The sequence below is a fragment of the Leopardus geoffroyi genome, chromosome X, assembly GCF_018350155.1.
Source record: "Leopardus geoffroyi isolate Oge1 chromosome X, O.geoffroyi_Oge1_pat1.0, whole genome shotgun sequence".
Lineage (NCBI taxonomy): Eukaryota > Metazoa > Chordata > Mammalia > Carnivora > Felidae > Leopardus > Leopardus geoffroyi.
In genome coordinates this window covers 46,296,391-46,321,882 of record NC_059343.1, presented here as the reverse complement: position 1 = coordinate 46,321,882, position 25,492 = coordinate 46,296,391, and the positions used below count along the sequence as shown (strand labels likewise).

At 46.5% G+C, this 25,492-nt stretch overlaps 3 protein-coding genes across 13 annotated transcripts in view; 2 read left to right on the top strand and 1 right to left on the bottom strand.

Annotated features, from left to right (window-relative positions):
* The first annotated feature begins 686 nt into the window (after window positions 1–686).
* HSD17B10 (hydroxysteroid 17-beta dehydrogenase 10) lies at window positions 687–3,260 on the top strand. Its single transcript, XM_045472311.1, has 6 exons — window positions 687–808; window positions 1,129–1,293; window positions 1,889–2,053; window positions 2,164–2,292; window positions 2,374–2,482; window positions 2,927–3,260. Exons 1-6 carry the CDS (start codon window positions 782–784, stop codon window positions 3,115–3,117), a joined length of 786 nt encoding a protein of 261 aa, XP_045328267.1. The 5' UTR covers window positions 687–781; the 3' UTR covers window positions 3,118–3,260.
* A 254-nt stretch (window positions 3,261–3,514) lies between these two features.
* On the bottom strand, window positions 3,515–18,657 carry RIBC1 (RIB43A domain with coiled-coils 1). Of its 2 annotated transcripts, XM_045472309.1 has the most exons (7): window positions 18,492–18,654; window positions 10,478–10,591; window positions 9,067–9,148; window positions 8,519–8,863; window positions 4,558–4,676; window positions 3,730–4,124; window positions 3,515–3,628 (listed from the first exon to the last, which is right to left on the bottom strand). In XM_045472309.1, exons 2-7 carry the CDS (start codon window positions 10,589–10,591, stop codon window positions 3,547–3,549), a joined length of 1,137 nt encoding a protein of 378 aa, XP_045328265.1. In that variant the 5' UTR covers window positions 18,492–18,654; the 3' UTR covers window positions 3,515–3,546. The 2 variants fall into 2 exon arrangements, with proteins under 2 accessions (XP_045328265.1, XP_045328266.1); XM_045472310.1 differs by lacking the exons at window positions 3,515–3,628; window positions 8,519–8,863 and having other exon boundaries at window positions 3,726–4,124; window positions 18,492–18,657.
* Window positions 18,658–18,782: 125 nt separating this feature from the next.
* Window positions 18,783–25,492, top strand: part of SMC1A (structural maintenance of chromosomes 1A) — a 47,158-nt gene continuing 40,448 nt past the window's right edge. For 7 of the 10 annotated variants that reach the window (XR_006711035.1, XR_006711033.1, XR_006711031.1 and 4 more), the window contains exons 1-5: window positions 18,789–19,008; window positions 23,305–23,493; window positions 23,604–23,716; window positions 24,699–24,902; window positions 24,996–25,234. Coding sequence is in view for 5 of the 10 variants with exons in the window: in XM_045472306.1 (XP_045328262.1) it covers window positions 18,900–19,008; window positions 23,305–23,493; window positions 23,604–23,716; window positions 24,699–24,902; window positions 24,996–25,234 (854 nt within the window). In the remaining 5 variants the exon portion in view is untranslated. Of the gene's footprint in view, window positions 19,009–23,304; window positions 23,494–23,603; window positions 23,717–24,698; window positions 24,903–24,995; window positions 25,235–25,492 lie in introns of all 10 variants that reach the window. The other 3 variants (XR_006711034.1, XM_045472307.1, XM_045472308.1) reach the window with 2 other exon arrangements.

Genomic DNA, 25,492 nt, shown 5'->3' with positions numbered 1-25,492 from the left:
TGGCTCTCAGAATCTACATCTTTGCATATCCATGTTTATGTCTCAGAACTTTGTTCTCTGTCCCTTTGTCTGTGTCTGTACTGTAATTATCTTTCCCGAACTGAACTGTGTCCTTCTGGAAGGCATGAATCTTTTTTTTTTTTTTTAATTTTTTTTTTCAACGTTTATTTATTTTTGGGACAGAGAGAGATAGAGCATGAACAGGGGAGGGGCAGAGAGAGAGGGAGACACAGAATCGGAAACAGGCTCCAGGCTCCGAGCCATCAGCCCAGAGCCTGACGCGGGGCTCGAACTCACGGACCGCGAGATCGTGACCTGGCTGAAGTCGGACGCTTAACCGACTGCGCCACCCAGGCGCCCCAAGGCATGAATCTTTTAATATTCCTTTGGGTATCCCCAGTGACCCGCACAGAGCCTGGCATATGAGAAACTCTCATATGTGTATGCTTGAATGAAGGCTTTTTCTGAGTAAGGAATAGTCTCAATCTCCTGGCCGCCTACTCCCCGCGGAGCTGGCCGCCTGCTCAAAGACTAGCTAGAGAGTAAGTAGTGCGGAAGGTGTGATGGTATTGTGCTGCTGCTATTGGGTTCCTTACCTAGGTGAAAAAACTCCGGAGGCACCTGGCCTTGGTTTCGCGCAGTGCGCAGGGACAAAAACAGCCGACACCACGCCCCGGAGTCTTGCGCATTGGCCCGTCCCTTCGCAGGCCCCGCCCCATCCCTCCGCTTCGGCCAATCAGGGTCTGCCTCATGGCCAGGCTCGTGGAGAGGTCAGGGCAAGATGGCTGCGGCATGTCGGACTGTGAAGGTAGTGGGGCGTTCGCTCCTGCTGGCTGCCCCGCTGCTCCAGCTGGGACCGCGCGGTCGTGGAACTAGGGGGTAGAGATCGGTGCTGGGAGAAAGGGTCACCCTTATCTAGGCCTGGTAGTGCGGCAGTTGGGCTTGGGAGGTGAAGGTCAACTCTCCGCTGCATGTGTGTGGGCTGTCTGGGGATGAGACACCACCAAAAGGTCCCATCAGTAAGGAGAGGAAACACACCTGGGTTACACCGCAGGCGTGACCAGGAGTCTCCCTTGCAGGAGTGGGGGTGGTCTGCACAGCATAGCCATTTGACCGTATCCTTCACAGGGCCTAGTTGCTCTAATAACCGGAGGAGCCTCTGGTCTGGGTCTGGCCACGGCGGAGCGACTGGTGGGGCAAGGGGCCACTGCTGTGCTTCTGGACCTGCCTAACTCCGATGGGGAGGTCCAAGCCAAGAAGTTAGGGAAGAGTTGCGTCTTTGCCCCAGCTGATGTAAGTGTGTACATGAGGTCACTGAAATAGGCCTGGGAACTGGTGGGGTCCCCTTCCATAAGGGTGCTATCCATGTGGACAGTGGACCCATCTCCTTGCCCCTTTTGGCCTACGCTCTCTGTCAAGCACTGTGGGAGCATTTGCAATAAGGAATGTACAAAGCCCGGATCCACGGCAGTGGGGATGGAGATTGGACATATCAGAATCTCCTGGAGTTGGTATGTACAGTTTGAAAATGCATATTGTGCTCTGTAGTTTTATATTTACAAAGTTGAAAAACTTTTAGTGAAACTACAGAAAGTGAAGCTAGTTATCTTCATATCACTAATTCTCAAAGCTGCTCTGATCCACAGAAATCTCCAGGGGTATGTGAATTTATCAAAAGAGGGTATAGATTTGAAAAATGTTTTGAACACTGCTCTATACTACCTAACATTTTCACCTTTGCCCCACTCTTGAGTTTTCTTTTGGCCTCTCCCTTGATTACAGAATCCTGTTGTCACTCAAAGACTGGACCTGCTCCCTCCTCCTCCAGGTTTAGTGGTGAGTGTGTGTGCTGGGAGATGTATACTTTTCTCCACTTCTCCCTTTGAAGGTGACCTCAGAGAAGGACGTGCAAGCAGCCCTGACTCTAGCAAGAGAAAAGTTTGGCCGTGTGGATGTGGCAGTCAACTGTGCAGGCATTGCAGTGGCTATGAAGACATACAACTTAAAGAAGAATCAGGCCCATACTTTGGAGGACTTCCAGCGAGTTCTTAATGTAAGGCCTTGGAGGTTCTCCAGGGGTACAAGTAAGAGATATTTGACTGGGTGCCCCCACAGCTTTTAGGGGACAAAAGGTCCTACACCATGTTTCTACTGGTCTTCCAGGTGAATCTCATGGGCACCTTCAATGTGATCCGCCTGGTGGCTGGTGAGATGGGCCAGAATGAACCAGATCAGGGAGGCCAACGCGGGGTCATCATCAACACTGCCAGCGTGGCTGCCTTTGAGGGCCAGGTGTGTGGGCAGGGACAAGGCTTGTGTGTCCTTGGTGACTTGTTAGGGCTCTTCCACCTATGACCTCTACTCCTTCTCCAGGTTGGACAAGCTGCATACTCTGCTTCCAAGGGGGGCATAGTGGGCATGACACTGCCCATTGCTCGGGATCTGGCTCCCATGGGCATCCGAGTGATGACCATTGCTCCAGGTAGATATATTCCCTCCCTGCCACACCTGGGATTGGGTAGGATTCATGGGCAGTTGAGAGGGGAAGGTGTCTACCAACTAAGCAGCAATAGTCTTCCATTTCTGGGCATCATAAGTACATAGTTGGGGCTAAGGTGAGGAGGGAATGAGTAGATATGAAAGGAAGGGCAAAGGCGCCTGGGTGCTCAGTTGGTTAAGCATTCGACTTTTGATTTCGGCTCAGGTTGGTGAGATCGAGCCCCGCATTGGACTCTGTGCTGACAGCACAGAACCTGCTTGGGATTCTCTCTCTCTCTCTCTCTCTCTCTCTCTCTTTCTCTCTCTCTCTCTCTTCTCTCTTTCCCCCTCCCCAACTTGAGCATGTGCTCTCTGTCTCTCTCTCAAATAAATAAACATTGAAAAAAAAAAGGAAGGGTAGGCCTCTGACTCTGACTGTCTTGTCTAGGCCTATTTGGTACCCCACTGCTGACCAGCCTCCCAGAAAAAGTGCGCAACTTCTTGGCCAGCCAGGTGCCCTTCCCCAGCCGCCTGGGTGACCCTGCTGAGTATGCTCATCTGGTACAAGCCATCATCGAAAACCCATTCATCAACGGAGAGGTCATCCGGCTAGATGGGGCCATCCGCATGCAGCCTTGAAGGGAGAGGGCACAGAAAACACCTGTTCTTCTGCCCCTCCTTCCCCTGGAGTACTGTACTGCAGCTTGAGAGGAAGTCCAGTAGCCATCTTGTAACTGCCCAGCAGTCACACTCTGTGCCTAATAAAGCCTCTGTTTCTCACAGGGAGTGGGTAACGCTGTGTGCTGGGTAAACTGGCATGGGGAAGAAAGGTGAATTAGTGACAGGGTCAGATCCTCCAAGCCCAGGGGTGAGTGGGAAAGGCAGTACCTCACACCTTTTGTGTCCTGTTACAACACATGGCCTTGATTTTAGTGAATAACTTTATTAACTAGGGTCAAAGGTAGGGATATTGGGGGGATGGATTGGTGGAGGAGGCCTTCAGCATTTTCATCTCTGACTCCAAGCCTTTGTGAGCTTGATGAGGGAGAAGAGATGACCATCCTGAGCTCAGCGGCTGCTGGTATTGAACTGCAGGTGATATTGGGCTGTAGGTTGATTGGTGTAGATTATCGAATTCAGATAATTCTGCCTGTGAAAGAAGTGCAGAGGCCTCAGCTGATGAGCTTCCCTCTCTCCCTGACCCTTCCCGTCCCTCCCTTGGCATTCATGTTGCCACCCCCTTGAACTCACTGAGCTTTTTGCTCTGTAGCCAGCTGCTGATTGAAGGAGCCCAGCCCCCTTTGAAATACAGCACAAAGTTCCCTCTCTTGCTCTTCTAGCTGCAGTGCTGCCTGGGCCATGCTCAAGGTCTGACTTTCTCTTTTGGCATCCAGTGCTTGTTCAGCCCGGCGCTGTGCCTCCTTTTCATGGTGTTGCACCTTTTGGGCTTTCTTGATGGCAGCACACTGCTCTGGAGTCATGCCCTTCCAACAATGGAGTGGGACCCGGTGGGGAGCCACAGGGTTTTGGGTAGTCTGGGGGTTCTCAGTCAGTAGGTTACTCGTGACCTGTTTCTGGATCTCCTTGAGGTTAGCCTCCTGTTCATGGCGTTGCTCATGGCGCTGCCGCTGAGCCATCTCAGCTGCCTGGTGGGGCCCCAAAATATGAGCATTTGGGTACCCAACATCGGGGAACCCTCAGTCACAGGGGAGGGGAAGACATGACCCTACTCTCCTCTATCTCTGGGAGAGAAGGAACAGATACTGCCTGACCTTTGACCTAATATGGGCGGGGGCGGTGGGATGACAGGGAACTTCCCTGTTCTCTGGAAACCTTTAGACTGAGAGGCTGGGGAAGGGAGGGTGGTGTTCCATTTTCAGGTCATCCTGAGTCTGGATGTGGGGAAGAGCATCTTCTGCCCTAAGAGGGCCCTTAGGTGAAAGGGGACATCCTCAGCTAGATGAGAGGGCTGGTGTTGATTCAAGAAAGTTTATGTGGGCAAAGATATGGCTAAGGTTCTCCAGGACTTTGTTCAAGGGGTTGGGGAGAGCCCAGTACACTGAATGGTTCAGGCCATACCTGGGCTTTGTTGGCGTTGGCCATGGCAGTCATCATGGCCACACGACAGGACTCCTCCAGCTTGGCCAGCTGGGCGGCCCGTGTATCCATGGCTAGGCGCAGCTGGTCATCGAGCAGATCTACACAGATAAATATGGCCAGGGCACTATACTGGTCTACCCCATTGCTGGTTCATTCATTCAGCTGTTTGTTCAACAAGCTCGGTGGATGTGTGTATATGTATGTTTGGGAGGGGAATGTCCTAACTGTAGGGATGTGGAGGAGTTACTCTTTGGGGCTAGGGATAGCCAAAATAGCAGCAACAAAGGATTTCTCAAGTGCCTACCTGAAAGATACAGGGAGATGGATCAAACATAGATCATCATACCACATTTTGATAAGGGCAATGATAGAAATGTATACAGGGCATCATGAGAGCTTTGGGTGGTGGGTGAGAGGAAGGCTTCCAGGAGGAGGTGATCTTTGAAATGTGCATTGCATATAGAAAGAAAGAGCAAAGGGCATTCCAGGCCTTGTTTTAGTCCAGTCACACCAGCCTCATTGCTGTTTCTAGAACATGCCAGGCACTACTGCCCCAGGGATTTGCAATAGATGTTACTCTTGGCTCATGTTCTGTTGCTCACCCCAGGCCTTTGCTCAAATATTGCCACCTCAGTGAGGCCTTCCCCGTCTCTCCTACCTAAAATTGCAACCTTCCTGTCCCCAACATTTATCCCCCTTCCCTGATTTATTCTTCTCCCTACCATTTGCCACCATTCAATATACTCTACATTTAACTTATTTTGTTTATTGCCTATCTCTCTCCTCACTAGGAAGTAACCTTTGTGAGGGCAGAGATTTTGTCTGTTTTATTCACTACCATGCCCAGCACCTAGATCAGAGCCTGGCACATAGTAGGTGCTCAATAAATATTTGTCAAATGAATGAAGGAAACCAAGAAAAAGTATGTTCTCTATCTTAAACTACAAATAGTGTGCTCTTGCTGGAGCATAAAATGCAAGTGGCTAGAGAGCTTTGCAGGGGCCAGACTAAGAGCCAAAAACTTGCCCTGAAGGTAGTGGGGAACATGGAAGGATTTTAAGCAAGGGGGTGGGGTGGGGGACACAGTTAGCTGTGTATTTTAGAAAGCTCCTTCCGGGCCGGTATAGAATATAGTCAGGCTGGTGGGAGACAATAGAGGTAGAGAAGCCATCTTGGAGGGCTCAAGCCAGGCCAAATATATAGGAGGCTACATTAGCAGTACACGATTGATTGCATGAGAGAGTAAGGGAGGGGAAAGATTTGGATGCTTCCCAGGGTCCTGGCTTGGATGACTGGACGTATGGTGTGGCCACCACTGGAAATAAAAGAGAATGAAGAGCAGGCTAGGGAATTCTGTTTAGGAAGCTAAGTTGAAGGTGGTCAACAGGCATCTGCAGATCTGATTCTGCAGGTAGAGAGTCCACAGCACAGAGGTGGTGACATGGTAGCTCAAACCAGAATGAGGGCCGAGGGCACCTGAGGTAAGTATGCAGGGTAGGGAAAGCAGTGTGCCAGAGACCAAGCCTCAACAAGGAAGGAGTAAAGGAAGAGGAGCCCACAAAAGGCAGATACTGAAGAAATGGTCAGAGAGCTAAGAGCAGAATGTACTATTACAGAAGCCAAGGAAAAGAGCCTCAAGAAGCATGTGATTAGAGTCAAGTGTAGCAAGAAAAGTCCAAAGAGGAAAGACTAAACAGAACCTCTTGTACTTAACACAAACACATTGGCGATTTAGCAAGAGCAGGGTCAGTGCATTTGTGTGGGGGAGAAAGGTGATCTTGGGGTTGAGGTGTGACTGGAAAGGAAGAAAAAACAGCAAGCAGAAGCAGATTTTTCAAAAAGTATGGCTGTAAAGAACAACAGCTAGCTCACAGCATCTAGAGGAATCACAGGGTGGAGGGAGGTTTTTTTTTTTAAGATGGGTTAGACATAAGCATGTTTACAGCAGGCACAGGAGGGGCCAGTGAAAGGGGAAATGTTGAAAACACAGTGCAGGGGATATCTGAGAGACCACAGCCTGGGGGCAGGTAGAGGGAGGCACAGGGATAATGGGGTCCAGAACATAGGCTTAAGGCTTGGCTTTGAAGAGGCACAGGGACACAGACTTCAGATGCTGGAGGATGGCAAGGGTGGGGTGGGGAGGATGGATAGAGGTACATGGTTTCATTTCACTCTTCACAACAACCCAGAGAGGAAAGTATCAGCACCATTTTTCAGGTGAGGACACTAAGGTTCAGAGGTGAAGCAAAATGCCCAAGGTTGCACAGCAAGTAGTCGGTCAGAATTTGAATCCAAGTCTCTCGAGGAATCAGCCCATGCTCCTTCCATTACACTGTGTGGACTCTCCCTTGGTATTCTGCTGTCCCTGTTGCCTAGCTCTGCCTTCTCATACACTTGCCTGCTGCCACAGGGTAGCTGGGCCCCATGGCGCCACTGCAGCGCTCTGACAAAAATCACCAAATACTCCCAATTTCCAAATACAGTAGACAGGTTTCTGTTCCTATCTGAACTTCTCCAGGGCCTTTGACATTATTGATGACTCCCTCTCTGAAACTCCTCCCTTGACCTCTGAGTCCCTACTTCTCGTGGCAACTGAGAGAAGGCAAGCATGGTGTCATGGTCAAGACATGGTTGGGCTCTGGAGCCAGCTTGCCCAAGTTTACTTCCTGAGTCCATCACCATTAGCTGTATGACTTTGGGCAAGTTATTTAACATCTCTGTTCTTCAGTTTCCTCCACTGAAAATGGGGATAATACTAGGACTTGCCTCATGCACTGGTTGTCAGGATTACCTGAGTTAATATATGGTAGCAAACTTAGAGTGTCTGGTATACAGTAAGTGCTCAATACAGGTTAGCTCTTTTTATTATTTGATGTATCTTTTATCCTACCTCCCTGATCCCTTTGTTATGGGCTCCTTCATTCACTCAAGATACATTTACTGAGCATCTACCATGTACAAGGTAGTGTAGTGTGTAAGTCACTGGGGTTGTAGTGGTTAATAAGACAGCTCTGACCTTTGTCCTCACAGAGTGTACCATTTGCTCACCCTTTCCCAGGCTCCATTCAGGCTTAGCATCCTGCTCATCTGCACAGCCTTCCCCATCTTGGACCTCCAGATCTCTCCCTGCACCCCAGGCTGGCTGGCTATATGCCACCTCAGAATCATATAGCTACATGGCTGCCTGTTGGCCACCTCCTCTTGGCTGCAACAGCATTCTAGCTAATCTCCTTGCCTCTAGTCTTCCCCTCTAACCTAGTCTCCACAATGGCTGGCAAAATTTTACAGCTAAAATACAAATCACGTGACTCCAATGCACAAAACCCTCCCATGGCTCCTACCTCACTCAGTAAAAGCCAAAGTCCCCACCATGCCCCGTAAGGCCCTCTGGATCTGGCCCCTTCCATCTCTCTGAACTTGTTTTCTATCACTTTTCCCCTCAATGGGTCTACTTCAGCTACTCTGGCCCCACTGCCATTCTTCAAACATTCCAGACACCCTCTCTCCTGCCTCGGGGCCTTTGTACTATTTCTTCTACCTGGACAGCTCTTCCCTCAGATGTTTGCATTTCTCACTTCCTCATCTTCGGATCTGTATTCAAACGTTACCTCAGTGAGGTTTTCCTTACTTAAAATTGCAACTGTGCACCCGTCTCCCAAAGTCCTCATATCCCCCTTTTGTGCTTTATTTTTCTCCCTAGCAACTATCTTAACCACATTATAGAGCTGACCCTTGAACAATGCAGGGCTTAGGTGCACCAATGCCCCCCACAGTCAAAAATCCACATATAACTTTTGACTCCCCCAAAAGTTAACTACTAATAGCCTACTGCTGCTGTTGACCTTACCAATAACATAACGTTGACGAACACATATTTTATATGTTATATGTTATATATATTGTATCCCTACAATAAAGCTGGAGGGCTCCGGCTGCCTACCTGAATACTTCTTATCAACCCTGACTTGTTGTCGCTCCTTCAGCTGCTTCTCCAGGCTTTGCCTGAACTGCTCCTGCTGCATTTTCAGGCATGTGGCCTTCTCCAGGTCCTCCCTTGCAAAGTACTGCAGGCTGGATGGACCATAGCAGGATTCGCTGTCCCTGAGATAGGCTGGATACTCCATCCACTGTCGGCTAGGATCCCAAAAGTCAATTTCCTGCTTGTTCTTGACCTGCTGCTTTTGCTCTCGAAATTCCTGGACTTTCTTGGCCAGCCGACGTGTCCGTTCTGCCTCTTCCTTCTCTAGCATCTGGGCTACCATATCATACTGCTTCTGGTAAGTAGCTGGGAGTGGTGGGAAGGAACATGGAAAAGCCCCAAGGCAGAGACAGAGCCCACTCAGCATGGCCTCTGTTCCCAAGGCCCATCGGATTTGTCCCACCACACCCCAGGCCTCAGGCCCCACCCCAAGGCAGTACGGCCCTACCTCAGCCCACTCAAGCCCTTATACTAGCCTTCTTGGCTTGCCCTCTGCCTTGAGTTTTTACCATAAGCTGCCTCCTTGCTCTGCTCTGTTGCCTCTCGAAGCTTTCGCTCTTCCACCTGGCTGTCGAGGGCTTTGACATCCACCTGATCCCAAGGAAAGAGGTAGATCAGGGTGGGGGAACAGCAGCGATCCTTGGATGCTCTAACACAAACTGCTGAGAATTTACCTGCTTCAGAATCCTCCAATAGACTCCCAATACCTACTGGATAATATTCTATCATCTGAGCATGGCTTGTAAGCCCCTCGGTGGTCTAGCTTCTGCCTCCTTCTCCAGCCTTATCTCAGTACCTTTTTCACCCACCCCACCCTCAAGAGCTCTGTGCTTATGTTACATCTTAGGTTGTTCTGAACAAATAGCCTTTGCTCCAGCCGCTCCCTCCACTTGGAACTCTTTCTTCCTCTTTTTACCCAAACTCCTATTCATCCTTCAAGATCAGCCCAGGCTTCACCTTCCTAATTCCTTAGGCATTCCTTACTACCATAGAATCTAGGACCCATTGTCCACATTATATTGAAGTTTGCCTCTCTTGATGATCTCTTCCACCAGACTGTGAGCCCATTCAGGGTAGAGACCGGGCCTTAGTCAGTTTTGTACCCTTCTGCCCAACCCAGTGCTTGGCACAGAGCAGACCCTGAGGAAAAGCTTGCCAACTGGATCTCAATCACACCACACATCTCTCAGCCAACTACTTACTTATGTCAGGCACTATACCTCTGGTTTCCAGAGGCATCACCATATGTTAATATTCACTTTCACACTTCCTTTATTTAGCTTCATTTTACCAAGGAGCCTGGAGCTCAGAGAAGATAGGCGACTCATTTAAAGCCATGCATCTAGTAAACAGCAGACCTGGCCTTGAGCATAGGTATAAGGTCTTTTCCAGAATACCATGCTGCATCCCTCCATCTATCCACCTACTTAGCAATTTATTTTTTCTTAAACTATCAATATTTTCTCTTTATTTTGATTATAATTCATTTAAAACATTTCAAGATAGTGCAAAAGGGAATATAGTTTAGTGAAGAGTAAGTCCCTCCCATCTCTCTCAGCCTAGTTAACAGTTTCTTATGTGGCCTTCCAGATAGCATTTAGGCATATACAATACCAAATATTCTTTAGACTTCTTTTGGCTCCATGTTGTCTGTCTCTCGAGAACCAGGCCACTCAGCCCAGAGCTGACTGGAGGAGAGTCTGCTGTCACTGGCTCCTCTTCCCCCAGTCTCTTCCCCTGTACCCCCAGCCCTCTTCCTTCCCACACCTGGGAGTGGATGCCTTCTCTCCATTCTCCTTCCTTTCCAACCCGAGGGCCTGCTCAAATCAAGGAGGGCTGTAACAGACACTGCTATGTTCCGCTCCGGGTGCAGGAGTGATATTACTCCTGGTCCCAAGAAAGTCCCCATTTCCCACTCACCCCCATGACCTGGGTCCGCACATTGACGAATCGGCTCTGTCGCTGTTTTTCTTGATTTTTTCTAGCCTCAATGGCTGCCACCTCCTTCGGATCTGGCAGGTTTGTCTTATTCATCTGGAGCAAGGGTGGGGTGGAATGGCTAATCAGTGCTAACCATCACCCTTGACTACACCCCTAACCCCCATTCCTTTCTCCCTACAGTGTCTGACCACTTACTGATTCCTACTGATTTTACCTACTGGTATACTTCATATATGTGTCCTACATCTCTGTTGTCACCACCCTAACTCATGCCTCACAATTGGGTGCCAGACAATATTCCCAGGAGCCTCAGTGGTCTCCCTTGCTCCAGTGTTACCCTCTCTACTTCTCTCTCTCCGCTAGTTACCAGAGTGACCTTTCTGAAAGCAAATCTGACCATTGCACCTCAGCTTAAAACCTTTAAAAGCCAAGGGAAACCAAAGCAAAAATGAACTATTGGGACCTCATCAAATTAAAAAGCTTCTGCACAGCAAAGGAAACAATCAGCAAAACGAAAAGGCAACCGAAAGAATGGGAGAAGATATTTGCAAACTACATATCAGATAAAGGGTTAGTATCCAAAATTTATGGAGAACTTACCAAACTCAACACCCAAAAAACAAATAATCCAATGAAGAAATGGGCAAAAGACATGAATAGACACTTCTCCAAAGAAGACATCCAGATAGCTAACTGACACATGAAAAAATGCTCAACATCACTCATCATCTGGGAAATACAAATCAAAATCACACTGAGATACCACCTCATGGCGGTCAGACAGGCTAACATTAACTCAGGCAACAACAGATGTTGGTGAGGATGCACTGCTGGTGGGAATGCAAACTGGTGCAGCCACTCTGGAAAACAATATGGAGGTTCCTCAAAAAATTAAAAATAGAACTACCCTACGACCCAGCAATTGCACTACTAGGTATTTATCTAAGGGATGCAGGTATGCTGTTTTGAAGGGACACATGCACCCCAATGTTTATAGCAGCACTATCAACAATAGCCAAAGTATGGAAAGAGCTCAAATGTCCATCGATGGATGAATGAATAAAGGAGATGTGGTATACATATACAATGGAGTATTACTCGGCAATCAGAAAGAATGAAATCTTGCCATTTGCAACTACATGGATGGAGCTAGAGGGTATTATACTAAGTGAAATTAGTCAGAGAAAGACAAATATCATATGACTTCACTCATATGAGGACTTTAAGATACAAAATATGAACATAAGGGAAGGGAAGCAAAAATAACATAAAAACAGGGAGGGGGACAAAACATAAGAGACTCTTAAATATAGAAAACATAGGGTTGCTGGAGGGGTTGTGGGAGGGGGGATGGGCTAAATGGGTAAGGGGCTTAAGGAATCTACTCCTGAAATCTTTGTTGCACCATGTGCCAACTAACTTGGATGTAAATTATAAAAAATAAAGAAATGATAGACAGTAAAAAAAAAAAAAAAACCTTTAAAAGCAATAGAGTGCCTGGCTGACTCAGTGAAACATGTGACTCTTGATCTCAGGGTTGTAAGTTCAAGCCTCATGTTGGGTGTAGAGATCACTTAAAAATAAAAGATCTTAAAAAACAACAACTTTAAAAGCAGCTTTAAAGCAAATGGCTCCCCAGTGTTTACAAGATAAAATGTAACCCTCTTTGCCAGATTTATCAGTCTTCATGATCTGACCCCTGCTCATCTTTCTAATTCTCAAACTCATTTACAAGTCTCCTCTATTTGTATTATGCTCTATTCAGTTTTCCCTATTTCAGTAAATGGCACCACGTTTTCCTCTTTATTTGCTACTTATTCTCTAGTCAAGTGACAGGGTAGAAGGCTTAAATTCACCTGTGTTCTTTCATATTTTGGGAAGCTCACTTTTGGCATTGTGAGCTAGCCAAAACCACAGCCAAATACACTTTTGCAAACATGAATCTGATCATGTCTCTCACCTGCTTACAATCCAATGGCTTCCCACTGCACTTAGCATCAGATCCAAATGCCTAACCACGAGTTTCAAGATCCGGCTCCTGCACACCTCTTCAATTCATCCCACGTCACAGCCTCCCTCACTTACAGTCTTCCAGGCACACTGGCCTCCTATCAAGTCCTCCAACGCAACAACCATTCCCACCTCAAGGCCTTTGTACATGGTGTTTCTTTGTTTAGAATACCATTCCTCAACTCCTCCTAGAGCTAGTTCTGGTCTTTTTTTTTTTTTTTTAAACATTTTGTGGTTGAAATATTTGACACATACAGGAGAATATACATATAACCCATTTACAAGTTAGGAGGCATGATAAAAGAGACCCATGAACCAACACCCCAACTTAAGAAATAGAACATGATTAGGGCACCTGGGTAGCTCAGTCGGTTAAGTGTCCAACTTCAGCCTAGGTCATGATCTCGCCGTTCCCAAGTTCGAGCCCCGCATCGGGCTCTGTGCTGACAGCTCAGAGCCTGGAGCCAGTTTCAGATCCTGTGTCTCCCTCTCTCTGCCCCTTCCCCACTCACACTCTGTCTCTCTCAAAAATAAACATTAAAAAAAATTTTTAAAAAAAGAAATAGAACATGATCAATACTATTGAAGTATCTTATGTCTCTTCTCCCTCATCCTTACCCTAAGAGGTAACTACTGTGCAAATGTTGACATTCACTTACTAATGGGCATTAATATACTGTGTGTGTATACGACTCCCTGGACAATATTTTGAAATATTCTCATTTAAGAACTTTATAACGTATCATGCAGTGTGCATTCTTCTTCATCTTCCTGTGTTCACTCACGTTCATTCTATCATTTGACAAATCTTTGGGGAGTGCCTACTGTCAAGACACTCCTGTAAGCATTTGGGAGACATCAAGGAACAAAACTGACAAGAATCTGAGTCTTTGTGGAGGTTGCTTTTGGGGGGCACAGACAATCAACAGCACATTAAATAGTTTGTAAGATGATAAGTCCTCTGGGAAAAAATATAGAGCAGAATAAAGGGAACTGGAAGTGCCAAGGAAATGGGGAGTGTTACAATTTTAAATGTTGAAGCCAGGGGAGGCATAATTTAACAGGTAATATTTGGGCAAATACTTGAAGGTGAGGGAGTCATCTATGCTGATATCTAGGAGAAGAGCACTCAGGCAGAGGGAACAAGTGCAAAGCCCTTAAGGAGGATGCAAAAGGCACACATTCAGGGGAACAGCAGGGAGGTAAGTGGGTGGAGGAGACGTAGGTAGGAAATGCTATTAGAGAGATAATGTGGGGTGTGTGCAGAGCCTGTAGGACTTTGCAGAACATTGTTAAATGCTGTGGCTTTTATTCTTAGAGAAATGGGCAGCTATTGGAGGATTTTGAGCAGTGGGAATGTGTTCGGCCTCTGCTTTTTAAAGGTTCACTTCTGGATGTTGTGTGAACAGACTAAGGGCACCGGAGGCAAGGCTAGAAGCAGGGAGGCCAGACAGAAGGCTATTGCAGCCATCCAGGCAAAAGATGATGGTGAATCACATCAGGTCAGGAGCAGCAAGGATAGTGAGAAGTGGTCAGATTCTGAATATATGTATGTATTTTAAAAATGTTTTTATTTATTTTTGAGAGAGAGAGAGAGAATGAATATGAGTGGGGGAAGAGCAGAGACAGAGGGGGACAGAGGACCCAAGTGGACTCTGTGCTGACAGCAGCAAGCCCGATGTGGGGCTTGAACTCACAAGCTGTGAGATCATGACCTGAGTCGAAGTCAGATGTTCAACCGACTGAGCCACCCAGGGGCCCCAGATTCTGGATAGATTTTGAAGGCAGAGCCAACGGGACTTCTGATAGATTAGATGTGCAGTATGAGAGCAGTATCAAGAATGATTTCAAGGATTTGAGCTAAGGCAATCAGTGGGATAGAGTTGTTATCAACTGAATAGTCTGTGTGGGAGAACAGTGGAATGGGGAGGAGTATCAAGAGATCATGTTTGGAAGTGTCGAGTTTGAGAAGTCTATTAGATATCCGTTGATAGCGTACAGATGGTATGGTGGATTTCATTATTGTTCCAAAAGATCTGGTGCTTCTCCCTACAGAAGGCTTATACATCTCATTGCCCTCAAGGTTAGCCATGTGATTGGCTTTGTCCTTTGCAATGGGAGAATTGGCCTGTGTTATTTCCAAATAGAACTAAGAGCTATTATGTGATTGCCACGTTTTCCTCTTCAGTCTCTGCTAGGAGTCTGGCAATGTCCCAGGTAAGAGCTGCTCCTTCAGCATTGGTCCTGGAATGATGACATAGAGCAGAGATGTAGCCAACTCAAATCAGACAAGATGCATGAGAAATCCTTGTTATTTTAAGCTGCTGAGATTTTGGGGTTGTTTGTAACCTCAGCAAAAGTTAGTGTATCCTAATACAAAGGAATTTCATGTTTATTTACTTTTGAGAGAGAGAGAGTGAACAGGGAGGGGCATAGAGAGGGGGACAGAGAATCCAAAGTGGGCTTTATGCTGACAGCAGAGAGCCCAATGTGGGGCTTGAACTCACAAACCCACGAACTGGGAGATCATGACCTGAGCTGAGCCACCCAGGCACCCCAGGAATTTAAAGCTATGAGGCTGTAAGAGATCTTACTCTAGGGCAGTAAGTTTAGATGCCCCAGGGGAGATGGGGAGTGGAGGAGTCAGCACTTGAGGCTGAGGAGGAGTGTCTGGTGAGGTGGGAGGAAAACTAGAAGTGTGGTATCTGAGAAGACTTCGGGAAAGAGTGAGCAACTGATGTTATGTTAAGATGAGGACTGAGAACTGACCGGTTTAATAACATGAGGATTGTTGACGATCTTAACAAAAACATTTTTGGTGGGGTTGTGGGGATGAAGACCTGACTGAAGTGAGTTTAGGAGAGACTAGGACTCTGCAGCACAAACAACCCAGTTTATTTATTTTTTAATTGCAAGAGAAAAAAAAGGAGAAATCTGTAGATTAAAAGAAACCTATATACAGGTGGAAAAATTTCTCTAGCATATACCTCAGAGTGCAAGGGCTGATCATAGGGCATAAATGTATTTAACTTTACAAGTTGTTTTCCAAGGAGACTGTACCAATTTACACTTTCACTATAGTGTATAAAAACTCTAGTCACCCCACATCCTCAGGAATACTTGGTATTGCAGACTTTTTAATTTTTGCCAATTTGTTAACATAAAATTATAATTATCAATTTTTATTGATATTATCATTATTGCTAACGAGGTTGCACATCTTTTCATGTATTTTGGCCATTTTTGAATAATCCTCTGTGAAGTGCTCACTCATACCTTTTGTTCATTTTAAAGAAATCAAGTTGCTTGTCCTTTTTTTATTAATTTTAGGAGTTATGTATTCTACACACTAATCATTTATTAGCCTAAATGTGGCAAACACCTCCAATCTGTGGCTTGTTTTTTCACTTTATTATTTTTTATTATTTTATTTTTTTCATTTTAGAGAGAGAGAGAGCACAAGCAGGAGGGAGGGGCAGAGGGAGGGAGAGAGAGAGAGACAGAGAATCTTAAGCAGGCTCCACACTCAGTGCAGATCCCAATGTGGGGCTCAAATCCACACCCCTGGGATGATCTGAGCTAAAATCAAAAGTTGGATGTTCAACTGATTGAGCCACCCAGGCGCCCCAGATTTTTAAAAATAATATTTATTTTTAGGGGCAGCTGGATGGCTTAGTTGGTTAAGTGTCTGACTTTGGCTCAGGTCATGATCTCACAGTTTGTGAATTAGAGCCCCATGTCAGGCTCTGTGCAGACAGCTCAGGACAGCCTGGAGCCTGCTTTGGATTCTGTGTCCTCCTCTCTCTCTGCCCTCCCCTGCTCATGCTCTCTCTCAAAAATAAATAAACATTAAAAAACTAATAATATTTATTTTTTAAAAAGCTCTATGCCCAATGTGTGGCCTGAACTCATGACCCAGAGATCAAGAATCACATGCTCTACTAACAGAGTCAGCCAGGTGCTCCCTCACTTTACTATTATTTTATGGTAACAATTGATACATACAAAGGAATCTGGTTAACATACATGTAAGTTATGAAGCACAACAACAAAATGAATACCTGTGGATCCCCTAGAGAAGCCAGAAAATAAAACATAATCAATACTTCAGAAGCTTTCTGTGTGCACTTACCCATTTTTTCATTTTCTTTATGTTGTAATTTGGATGAATTTAAATGTAGTCCAATTCACAAATCTTTTCCTTTAAACTTAGAAGTTTTCATTATTCAAGAAATCCCCTGAGGTCATAAAGATATCCTGTTATATGTTCTAAAATGTCTAAAATTTTGCCTTTCTCATTTAAGTTTTTAATCCATTTGGAATTGCACTTTATATATGGTGTGAGAGGTAGGGATCCAATTAGATTTTTTTCCAAGTTCCATCTCATCTTTTTAAAATGGAACACTAGGGGCGCCTGGGTGGCGCAGTCGGTTGGGCGTCCGACTTCAGCCAGGTCACGATCTCGCCGTCAGTGAGTTCGAGCCCCGCGTCGGGCTCTGGGCTGATGGCTCAGAGCCTGGAGCCTGTTTCCGATTCTGTGTCTCCCTCTCTCTCTCTGCCCCTCCCCCGTTCATGCTCTGTCTCTCTCTGTCCCAAAAATGAATAAACGTTGAAAAAAAAATTAAAAAAAAAATTAAAAAAAAAAATAAAATGGAACACTAGTTCCTGTCAATTATATGAGATTGCTGTCCTTTGGTCATTCTGTCCCTTCAGCCTGATTGTGATTGTTTCTCCCAGTTGAATTCATTTACAATTACTCTACTACATTCCATAAACCAAGCTTTCTCACTTTCCTGGACTTGTCCTAGAACTTTTAGACTCTTCCCAGCCTCCAGACATCATTTTTAAAATGGTTTCAGGAATGGCTATGGCAACCACCAGACCTTTTCCATGTCTAAGCCTAAGCACCAACCCCAGCCTATTCATTCCATCTGTCACCACAATGTAAGGTCATTAAACAGGAAGATTTGGCAGATATTTTAAGCTTCTTGGACTGCTAAGGCCATGACCTTGTGGGCTTTTTTGTTTTGTTTTTTGTTTTGTTTTGTTTTGTTTTTTGAGAGAGAGAGAGAGAGTGTGAGTGGGGGAGGAACAGAGAGAGAGGGAGAGAGAGAGAATCCCAAGTAGGCTCCACATGCCAGGCTCGATCCCACCAACTGTGAGATCATGACTCTAGCCAAAATCAAAAGTCAGACGCTTAACCCACTGAGCCATTTCGTTGTCCCAGCCATGATCTTGTAATGAGCAAGTATAAGGTGATAGGGGGATGAAAGTATGAAGAAGGATAGAAAATATGGGGAATGGAGGGGGAGGGAGAAAAGGAAAGGGGAAGAAGGGCAACCTATTACCAATAGGAATGGAGGACAGAGAGCAAGAGAAGGGAGAGGAAAGCGAGGGAGGGGGCAGAGGAGGATGGAGAGGAGGAAATGGGATGGGGATGAAGCATGAAGAGAGATAGATAAAATGGGGGGAAAGGAAGAGAATAGAGATGGAGAGCACTGGCTCAGGAACCCTGACTCCAGGGAGTTCACACAAAATACTTTTCTTAGCAAGGAGTATCAATTTTGAAGCTCCCAGGTTGGATCTGTGTTCAAGTAGCCAACAAGTGGCTCAGGTCCAAGACTATTCTTGGGCTACAGCATCAGTCTCTGAATTCTGCTTGGAAAAACAGGTGGGAGGCGGGAGACAGAGGCAGTACCTGTGGCCGTAGCTTTCCCTAGCCCATAGCCTGCCGCTCCAGAGTACCCTCCTCTCCCTTCACACTCCCTCCCCCTCCCATCCCAACCCATTCCTACCCATATTCCTAGTGGAACTTCCAACTCTACTTCACCATCAGCATGGTCTGAGCTCACCTAACACCGAATCATCCCACTGGCCCCTCCTTCCCATACAGCCCTCGCTCCTCGGGGTCCTTCCAATTCCCGACCCTGTTCTTGTTTGAGCCTTCCAGCCGGCCAGGCTAAAGCCACTGCCAAGCTCCCACCTTCCTCTTGCCCTGGAGGGCATAACCCTGCTGTGACTTCTGTCTCAGTAAGCTTGGGCTCTGGTCCTGCCTGCTTCCTCGGATCCCAAAAGCCGCAGAGTCCTGCGTAACCGCCTCCTCTGCGGTTTGGTAGGCTGTGTCAGTTGTTGGCGTTGCCACGCAACAAGAAAGGGGGGCGGGACCCAAACGTCCGTGGTAAGCTCGCGCCCTGGCAACGGATCAACAAAACTTCCACACCACGCCCCTGGTTCCGCTTGCGCCGGAAGCCGGAAATCCCGTTAGGCCTGGACTTATTCTCGCGAGGTTTGTCTTCCGCCCGGCCTGCACTGCGGTGTTTCCCGCGCGGGCTACCCCAGTTCCCGGGCGTACGGCGCGGCCTTTTGTACAGCCGCCGGCGCCGCCGCTGTCATGGGTTTCCTGAAACTGATTGAGATCGAGAACTTTAAGTCGTACAAGGGTCGGCAGATTATCGGACCGTTTCAGAGGTTCACCGCCATCATTGGACCCAATGGCTCTGGTGAGATAAACCTGGCTGCGGCCCTCCGCACGTCCCAGCCTGGACCCCCTATCCGGCAGCAGAGTAGTCCAACCCAGCCCGTGTGACCTGAAATGTCGGGAGCCCTCACAGGTTCCTCTCCCTCCTGAGCGGGCTCAACTCGAACCCGCTTTGCCCGCTCGAGTGCTGTAACTCAAATCTCTTCCCCAGGTGTCACTTGCCCGCTCTCTGTGCGGCCCCCTCCCCGGAGCAAGTGGTACGGGCCGATCTGTACGTTACCCCGCCCACTGCCCCCTCCCGCCAAAAGTGGCGCGTCCGGAGCCGACTGCCAGCGGCGGGCCGTGCAGTCCTCCGCCGGACCTGCTGCTTCCGGCTACTTCCCCTTGCCTTGTTTGAACCCTCCGGAGGGTGTGGGACCGCTGGTAGCCCTCTCTTGGCCCCCGGTCTCCAGTGGTACACTTCTGCCTCAGCCCAGCGCCCCCTCCCGCTTCGCTCTGGTATGCTCCAATTCGTCCTTTTTTTTTTTACTCCTCCGGAGGCGGCAGTTTTGAATTTCTGATCCCGCGCTCGCCTCTCCAGCTGGAGTGCTTGGGGTCTCCACCCTCCACCCCCATCTCAGAGATGGGGGTGCTTCGGAATCCCTTTAATTTACCACTGAAGCCGTTAAAAGAACTCTTCCGCTCGCCAAATTTATTGAATGCTTACAGTTTTGTAAGGAGTTATTCGAGGTGCTGTGGAAACAGTGAAGAATAGAGTAAGCCTTACTCTCGGGACTTGCATTCCAGAGGGGAAAGACAATAATAAAGAAGGAGAAAATAAGACTATTCGGCTGTGATACATGCTATGCAGGAAATTAGGTTGATGGGATACAGTGACTTGGGTGGTGTCTTTGGAAAGAGTGGCCAGTAAATACTGTATTGTGTATTTGAAAGTTGCTGAGGGAATAGATCTTAAAAGTTCTCATCACAAGAAAAAAATCGTTTATGTGAGGTGATGGATGTTAACTAACTAAACTTATTGTGGTAATCATTTCTCGATATAGACAGCTATGGAATCATGTTGTACACCTGAAACTAACACAATGCTATATGTCAGTTATATCAACAAAACTGGGGAGGGGCAAAGAGTGGCTAGGTAACACCTCTATTTCATATCTTAACGCCTCATTTCTAAATGATACACCGTGGATTCCTTCCATCTACCCCCATAGGCAGTCTGTTTGGAATCCCACTGTGTTCCTCCACCCCAGAGATGTTTTAGCTAAATCATTTCCTAGTATGAGGGGCTTTCCCTGCAGACGTAGCTCAAATTTGTGACCTTCCCTGGGGTTTTGCTTGTGTTTGGTGCTCTTTGTAGAGCAGGGTTTCTCAACAGCGGCATTGTTGACATTTCTAGCAAGATAATTCTTTGCTGTAAGGTAGGTCCTGTGCATTGTAGGATGTTTAGCAGCATCCTTGGCTTTTTCCCACTAGATGATAGCACCCCTACCCCCCAGATGTGACAACCAAAAATGTTTCCAGATATTGCCTGTGTCCCCCTGAGAGGTGGGGCAGATCACTCCCTGCCTTCCCCATCCTCGCTTGAGGACCACTGGCTTAGAAGACTAATGCTTGGGGTTTCACTCCAGTTTCTTAGGATTTTTGAGTGGTGGCCCCCGTGGAAAGAGCCAGGATGCACCTCTTGGCATTCACTCCCCTCAGCGTGGGTAGATTTGTATACCCAGCTGTTCCAAAAAGACCCCCTTGGTCTGGACCCTGTCCCCTCCCCCAATTCTTCAATGCCCACCTCCACAACCCATTCCTTGGCAGAGAAGAAGAGTGAATTGCGTTTCTTCTGTGGCACACAGTAGACACTTGGCACATGTTAATGTTTACTTTCTTCTGTCTTGTATTTATGGTATATGTTTTTGTGTTTTCATTACTGGTTTATGAGTGCCCCAAAGAAGACATTCCTTAAAACATTTTATCAGTGTTCAGCTCATAATGCATGTTATAAAAATGTTTACAATATCGAATGATTGCTCATAGGGAGGGCTTTGATTGTGAGACGTTCTAACCATCTCTGGAGAGCATGGGAGAAGCCTAAAGGTTGGAAGTGGGTGCCTAAAAGTCTGACTCCTGGTCAGCATGGTGTGCTAGTCCTGCTCTGATAAGGGAGACAGAGCTGAGTTCAGACCTGTGTTAAGATAGGAGTGCCATTTATTGAGCACCAGTGTGTGTCAGGTACTTTATTTATTGGGACCTTTTACATTTAAATTCTCAAAATGACCTAATCAGGGAGGTACCATTATCTTTGTTTCATAGGTGGAAGAGTGAGGCACAAACAGTTGTGATCACTTGCACACTAATTGATTCTCAGAGCCAGGGTCAGAAATTGTGCCTGTCATACTTCAAAGCCTTGTGCTCCTGCCACTCCCAACAGAGAACTGTGTGCTAAGCGTTATTTTAGAGGCTTTACCTATCAGTTGTGGTTTTTTAGATTTTCGAAGTGAGGTAATGGAAGGTCAGCTAAGAATTGGTGAAACTAAGAACCTGGTCTGTTGGACTAGAACCCGAGCTCTTTTTTTTTTTTTTTTTTTTAATTTTTATTTTTGGGACAGAGAGAGACAGAGCATGAACGGGGGAGGGGCAGAGAGAGAGGGAGACACAGAATCGGAAACAGGCTCCAGGCTCTGAGCCATCAGCCCAGAGCCCGACGCGGGGCTCGAACTCACAGACCGTGAGATCGTGACCTGAGCTGAAGTCGGACGCTTAACCGACTGCGCCACCCAGGCCCCCCTAGAACCCGAGCTCTTAATCATGGTGTTGTACTGCTTTGGAAGGAACTGGGCTGTTATTTTTATACCTGAGTAGAAAGGTGTGGGAAATCAGGTCTTCCGTTCAAGGTCATATAACATGCTGGGGTATAATCCTGAAGTAGCATTTATAGAGATTAAAGTGTTCTCCCACCCCCCACCCCCAGTCTAAATTGAAAAAAAATTTTTTTTCCTCAGTCTAAAATGAAGAAAGTAACAATTGTGACTCCACTACTGAAAAGATAACCACTCTTAATGTTAAAAAAATCTTAATTATTTGAATAGCTGATATATGCACACAGTATAAAATTTAAAAAATCCCAAAGGATAGACAGTAAAAAGATACCCTTCCCTGACCTGTTAACCTATTTTCCTTCTGGGAAGTGACCACTGGTTACACTGTTCACATTTTCATGTATTTTTTTTCTATGCCTTTGCCTCTCCCCAAGTTTTTATTATGAAAATATTCAAACCTACTTGTGTGTTTTGCTTAATCATTGGAAAGTAAGCTGTGGACTTCATGACATTTCACCTCTAGGGATTCAGCATTCGACTCCTAAAATCATCATTCTCTTGTGTCACCAGTAGACTGTGATCACACCCGGGAAAATTAATTTCCTTGTTGTCGTCAGTTATCTAGTTCATATTCAAGCTTCCCTAATTGTTCCCCAGAATGTCGTTTTGGCTTTGGCTTTGGTTTTGGTTTTGGTTTTGGTTTTGGTTTTAAAGGGAAACTCGAATCCAATCAAAGTTCGTGCACTGCCTTTGCTTATTTCTCAGTAATCGCTTGTGTTCTGGAGTGGTTCTCCACATGTTTCTTTTTAGACATCCACTTTTTGAAAAAATCAGGCCAGTTGTCTTGGAGAGTATCCCACATTCTGTGTTTGTCTTAAGGTTTCTTCATAGTGTCACTTACTATGTTCCTCTAACTACTATATTTCCTGTAAACTGGAAGGTAGGTCTAAAGGCTTGTTCAGATTTAGGTTAAATATTTTGGCAAGATACTTCATAGATGATGCTGTATGCGTCATATCGTATCACAATAGGAATATGCCTTTTAAAAAATATAGTAAAATACACATAGCAAAATTTGTCATCTTAACGATTTTTTAAGTGTACAGTTCAGCCATGTTAAGTATCTTCACGTTGTACAACTGATCTGAACTTTTTCATCTTGCAAAACTGAAAGTGTACACAGGAAACAGCAACTCCCCATTATCACCTTCCCTTAGCTGTTTTTTTTTTTTAACTTTTAAACTTGGTTGAGATCAAACTATATTTTTTGTTATAGTTATATTATCTGCTTATTTCTTCTATTATGGGCATTTCCCCGTGTCGTTAATGGTTGTAGAACAATCCATTATGTGAATATGCTGTTTCCTTAGATGGGATTCTAGTCTTTAACTGCTGTAGGTAATAGCTGCAAAGGGACTGTTTTTCTCAGCCCTTGAACCAGGGCTCCGGTGGGGGCAGAGCAGTGTTCCCTGACTTCCCCTCCTCTGCTTTGTCCCCTACTCCCTTAGGTAAGTCAAATCTCATGGATGCGATCAGCTTTGTATTGGGTGAGAAAACCAGCAACCTGCGAGTAAAGACCCTGAGGGACCTGATCCATGGAGCTCCTGTGGGCAAGCCAGCTGCCAATCGGGCCTTTGTCAGCATGGTCTACTCTGAGGAGGGTGCTGAGGACCGCACCTTTGCCCGTGTCATTGTTGGTGGGTGAGGCTGGCCAGAAGGCTCCCCTTGGGTCCCGGGAGGTGACTAGACTAGTTGACTGGGATAGGTGGATGTCTGACCTTCAGCTAACTCATGCACTGTCTTGTAGGGGGTTCTTCTGAGTACAAGATCAACAACAAAGTGGTTCAGCTACATGAGTACAGTGAGGAATTAGAGAAGTTGGGCATTCTCATCAAAGCTCGTAACTTCCTCGTCTTCCAGGTGAGCATTTTTAACAATTATTGGCTGTCTGCTCTTTGCTGATCCTTGTCCCATCCTCACTGGGCCTGCTTCATCTTGAGCTTCATCTCTCCCCTGAATTAATGTAGCAGCTTCTTCACTGGGCTTACAAGACTCCAGTCTGTCCCCTTCCAGTTCATCCCTTAGGCTAGGTTCATCTTACAAAGACACAAATCTGTTTCTTTCCTTTTCCTCCTTAAAGCATTTCAGTGATTGCTCATTGTCTTATGATGGTGGTTCTCAAATTATAGTCTCTGGATCAGCATCAACTTGGGGACATGCTAGAAATGCACCTTCTCTGGTCCCATCCCAGATCTATAGACGGAGAGACTATGGGATGGGGCCCAGCACTGAGTGTTTTACCAAGCTCTCCAGGTTATTATGCATGCTAAATCATTGCTTTAGCATAAACTCCAAACTCCTGGCATTCAGGAAACATCATCCTTTGGTTCTTGCCCATCTTACTAGCCCCTCACCTGTCGGTATTTTTCCCTTCCAACCCTGCATTCCAGCTCAGTTAAACTGTTTATAGTTCCCCAAATTCACTTGCTTTCTTTGGCCTGCAGGCCTTTGCATATTAATTGTCCTTTACATGAAATGACCTTCTCTCTTAACTTTCTTGGTTAGTTCTTCCCCATCTTTCAAACTCAACTTAGATGTCACCTTTGGGAAGCTTTCCTGGATAGACACTCCTATCAGTCTCCTACCCCCAAGCTTCACTTAGTGCTTTTTCTGTGTTGCTTCTGTCACTGCACATAACACATGGTGTTGTCTTTGCTTTTGTCTCTTTTGCTCTGTGTGCACCTCAAGAGGCAGGGAACGTGTCCTCAAGGCCCAGTGTGAAATGTGGCACCTAGTGCGGGGAGAGGGTCAGAGACCTTTTTCTGAATAACTGAGTAGAAATGGGTAGAAGGAACTGGGTTGGATAGGCTCTAAATGGGGAGAGTGTTTTGATCTTTACTAGGGTGCTGTGGAATCTATTGCCATGAAGAATCCCAAAGAGAGGACAGCTCTATTTGAAGAGATAAGTCGCTCTGGGGAGCTGGCCCAGGAGTATGACAAGCGAAAGAAGGAAATGGTGAAGGCTGAAGAGGACACACAGTTTAATTACCATCGCAAAAAAAACATTGCGGCTGAACGCAAGGAAGCCAAACAGGAGAAAGAAGAGGTAGGTGGCTAGGCTACCTCTGGGCTCTAAGGGGCCAGGGTCGAGCCAGTGCCTTACTGATGCACACCTGCCTCTGTGCTCCTGTTTGCGCAGGCTGACCGCTACCAGCGCCTGAAGGATGAGGTGGTGCGAGCTCAGGTGCAGCTGCAGCTCTTTAAGCTTTATCACAATGAAGTGGAGATTGAGAAGCTCAATAAGGAACTGGCCTCTAAGAACAAGGAGATTGAGAAGGACAAGAAGCGTATGGACAAGGTAGAGGATGAGCTGAAGGAGAAGAAGAAGGAGCTGGGCAAAATGATGCGGGAGCAGCAGCAGATTGAGAAGGAGATCAAGTAAGAGGCAGGCCTGGGCCTGCAACTTATGGGAAACCAAGAGGCTGTGCTGTTTCCTAGGGCTCCTCTGAGCCTAGAGTCCGGTGTTCGTCCTAGTTTGTCTTCCTCTTGACTTGCTTTGGCCAGAACCAAACACATTTCTTGACTTGCATTTTAGACAAAGCATTTGAGTACTCAGACTCTGGGTAGATGGCTACTCATGAAAGAGAGAACTTGAAAGGGGTGGGGACCTTGCCAAGTGAGAGGAAGCAATGGGAG

Excerpts from the sequence above, each read along its gene's own strand:
- HSD17B10 (XM_045472311.1), top strand. The coding sequence starts at position 782 with ATGGCTGCGGCATGTCGGACTGTGAAG. Across the intron at positions 2,054-2,163 it reads ACTTCCAGCGAGTTCTTAAT|GTGAATCTCATGGGCACCTT; the intron begins GTAAGGCCTTGG and ends CTGGTCTTCCAG. Across the intron at positions 2,483-2,926 it reads AGTGATGACCATTGCTCCAG|GCCTATTTGGTACCCCACTG; the intron begins GTAGATATATTC and ends TGTCTTGTCTAG.
- RIBC1 (XM_045472309.1), bottom strand. The coding sequence starts at position 10,591 with ATGAATAAGACAAACCTGCCAGATCCGAAGGAGGTGGCAGCCATTGAG. Across the intron at positions 4,125-4,557 it reads CCAACGCCAACAAAGCCCAG|GCAGCTGAGATGGCTCAGCG; the intron begins GTATGGCCTGAA and ends GGGCCCCACCAG. Across the intron at positions 3,629-3,729 it reads GCTACAGAGCAAAAAGCTCA|GCAGAATTATCTGAATTCGA; the intron begins GTGAGTTCAAGG and ends CTTCTTTCACAG.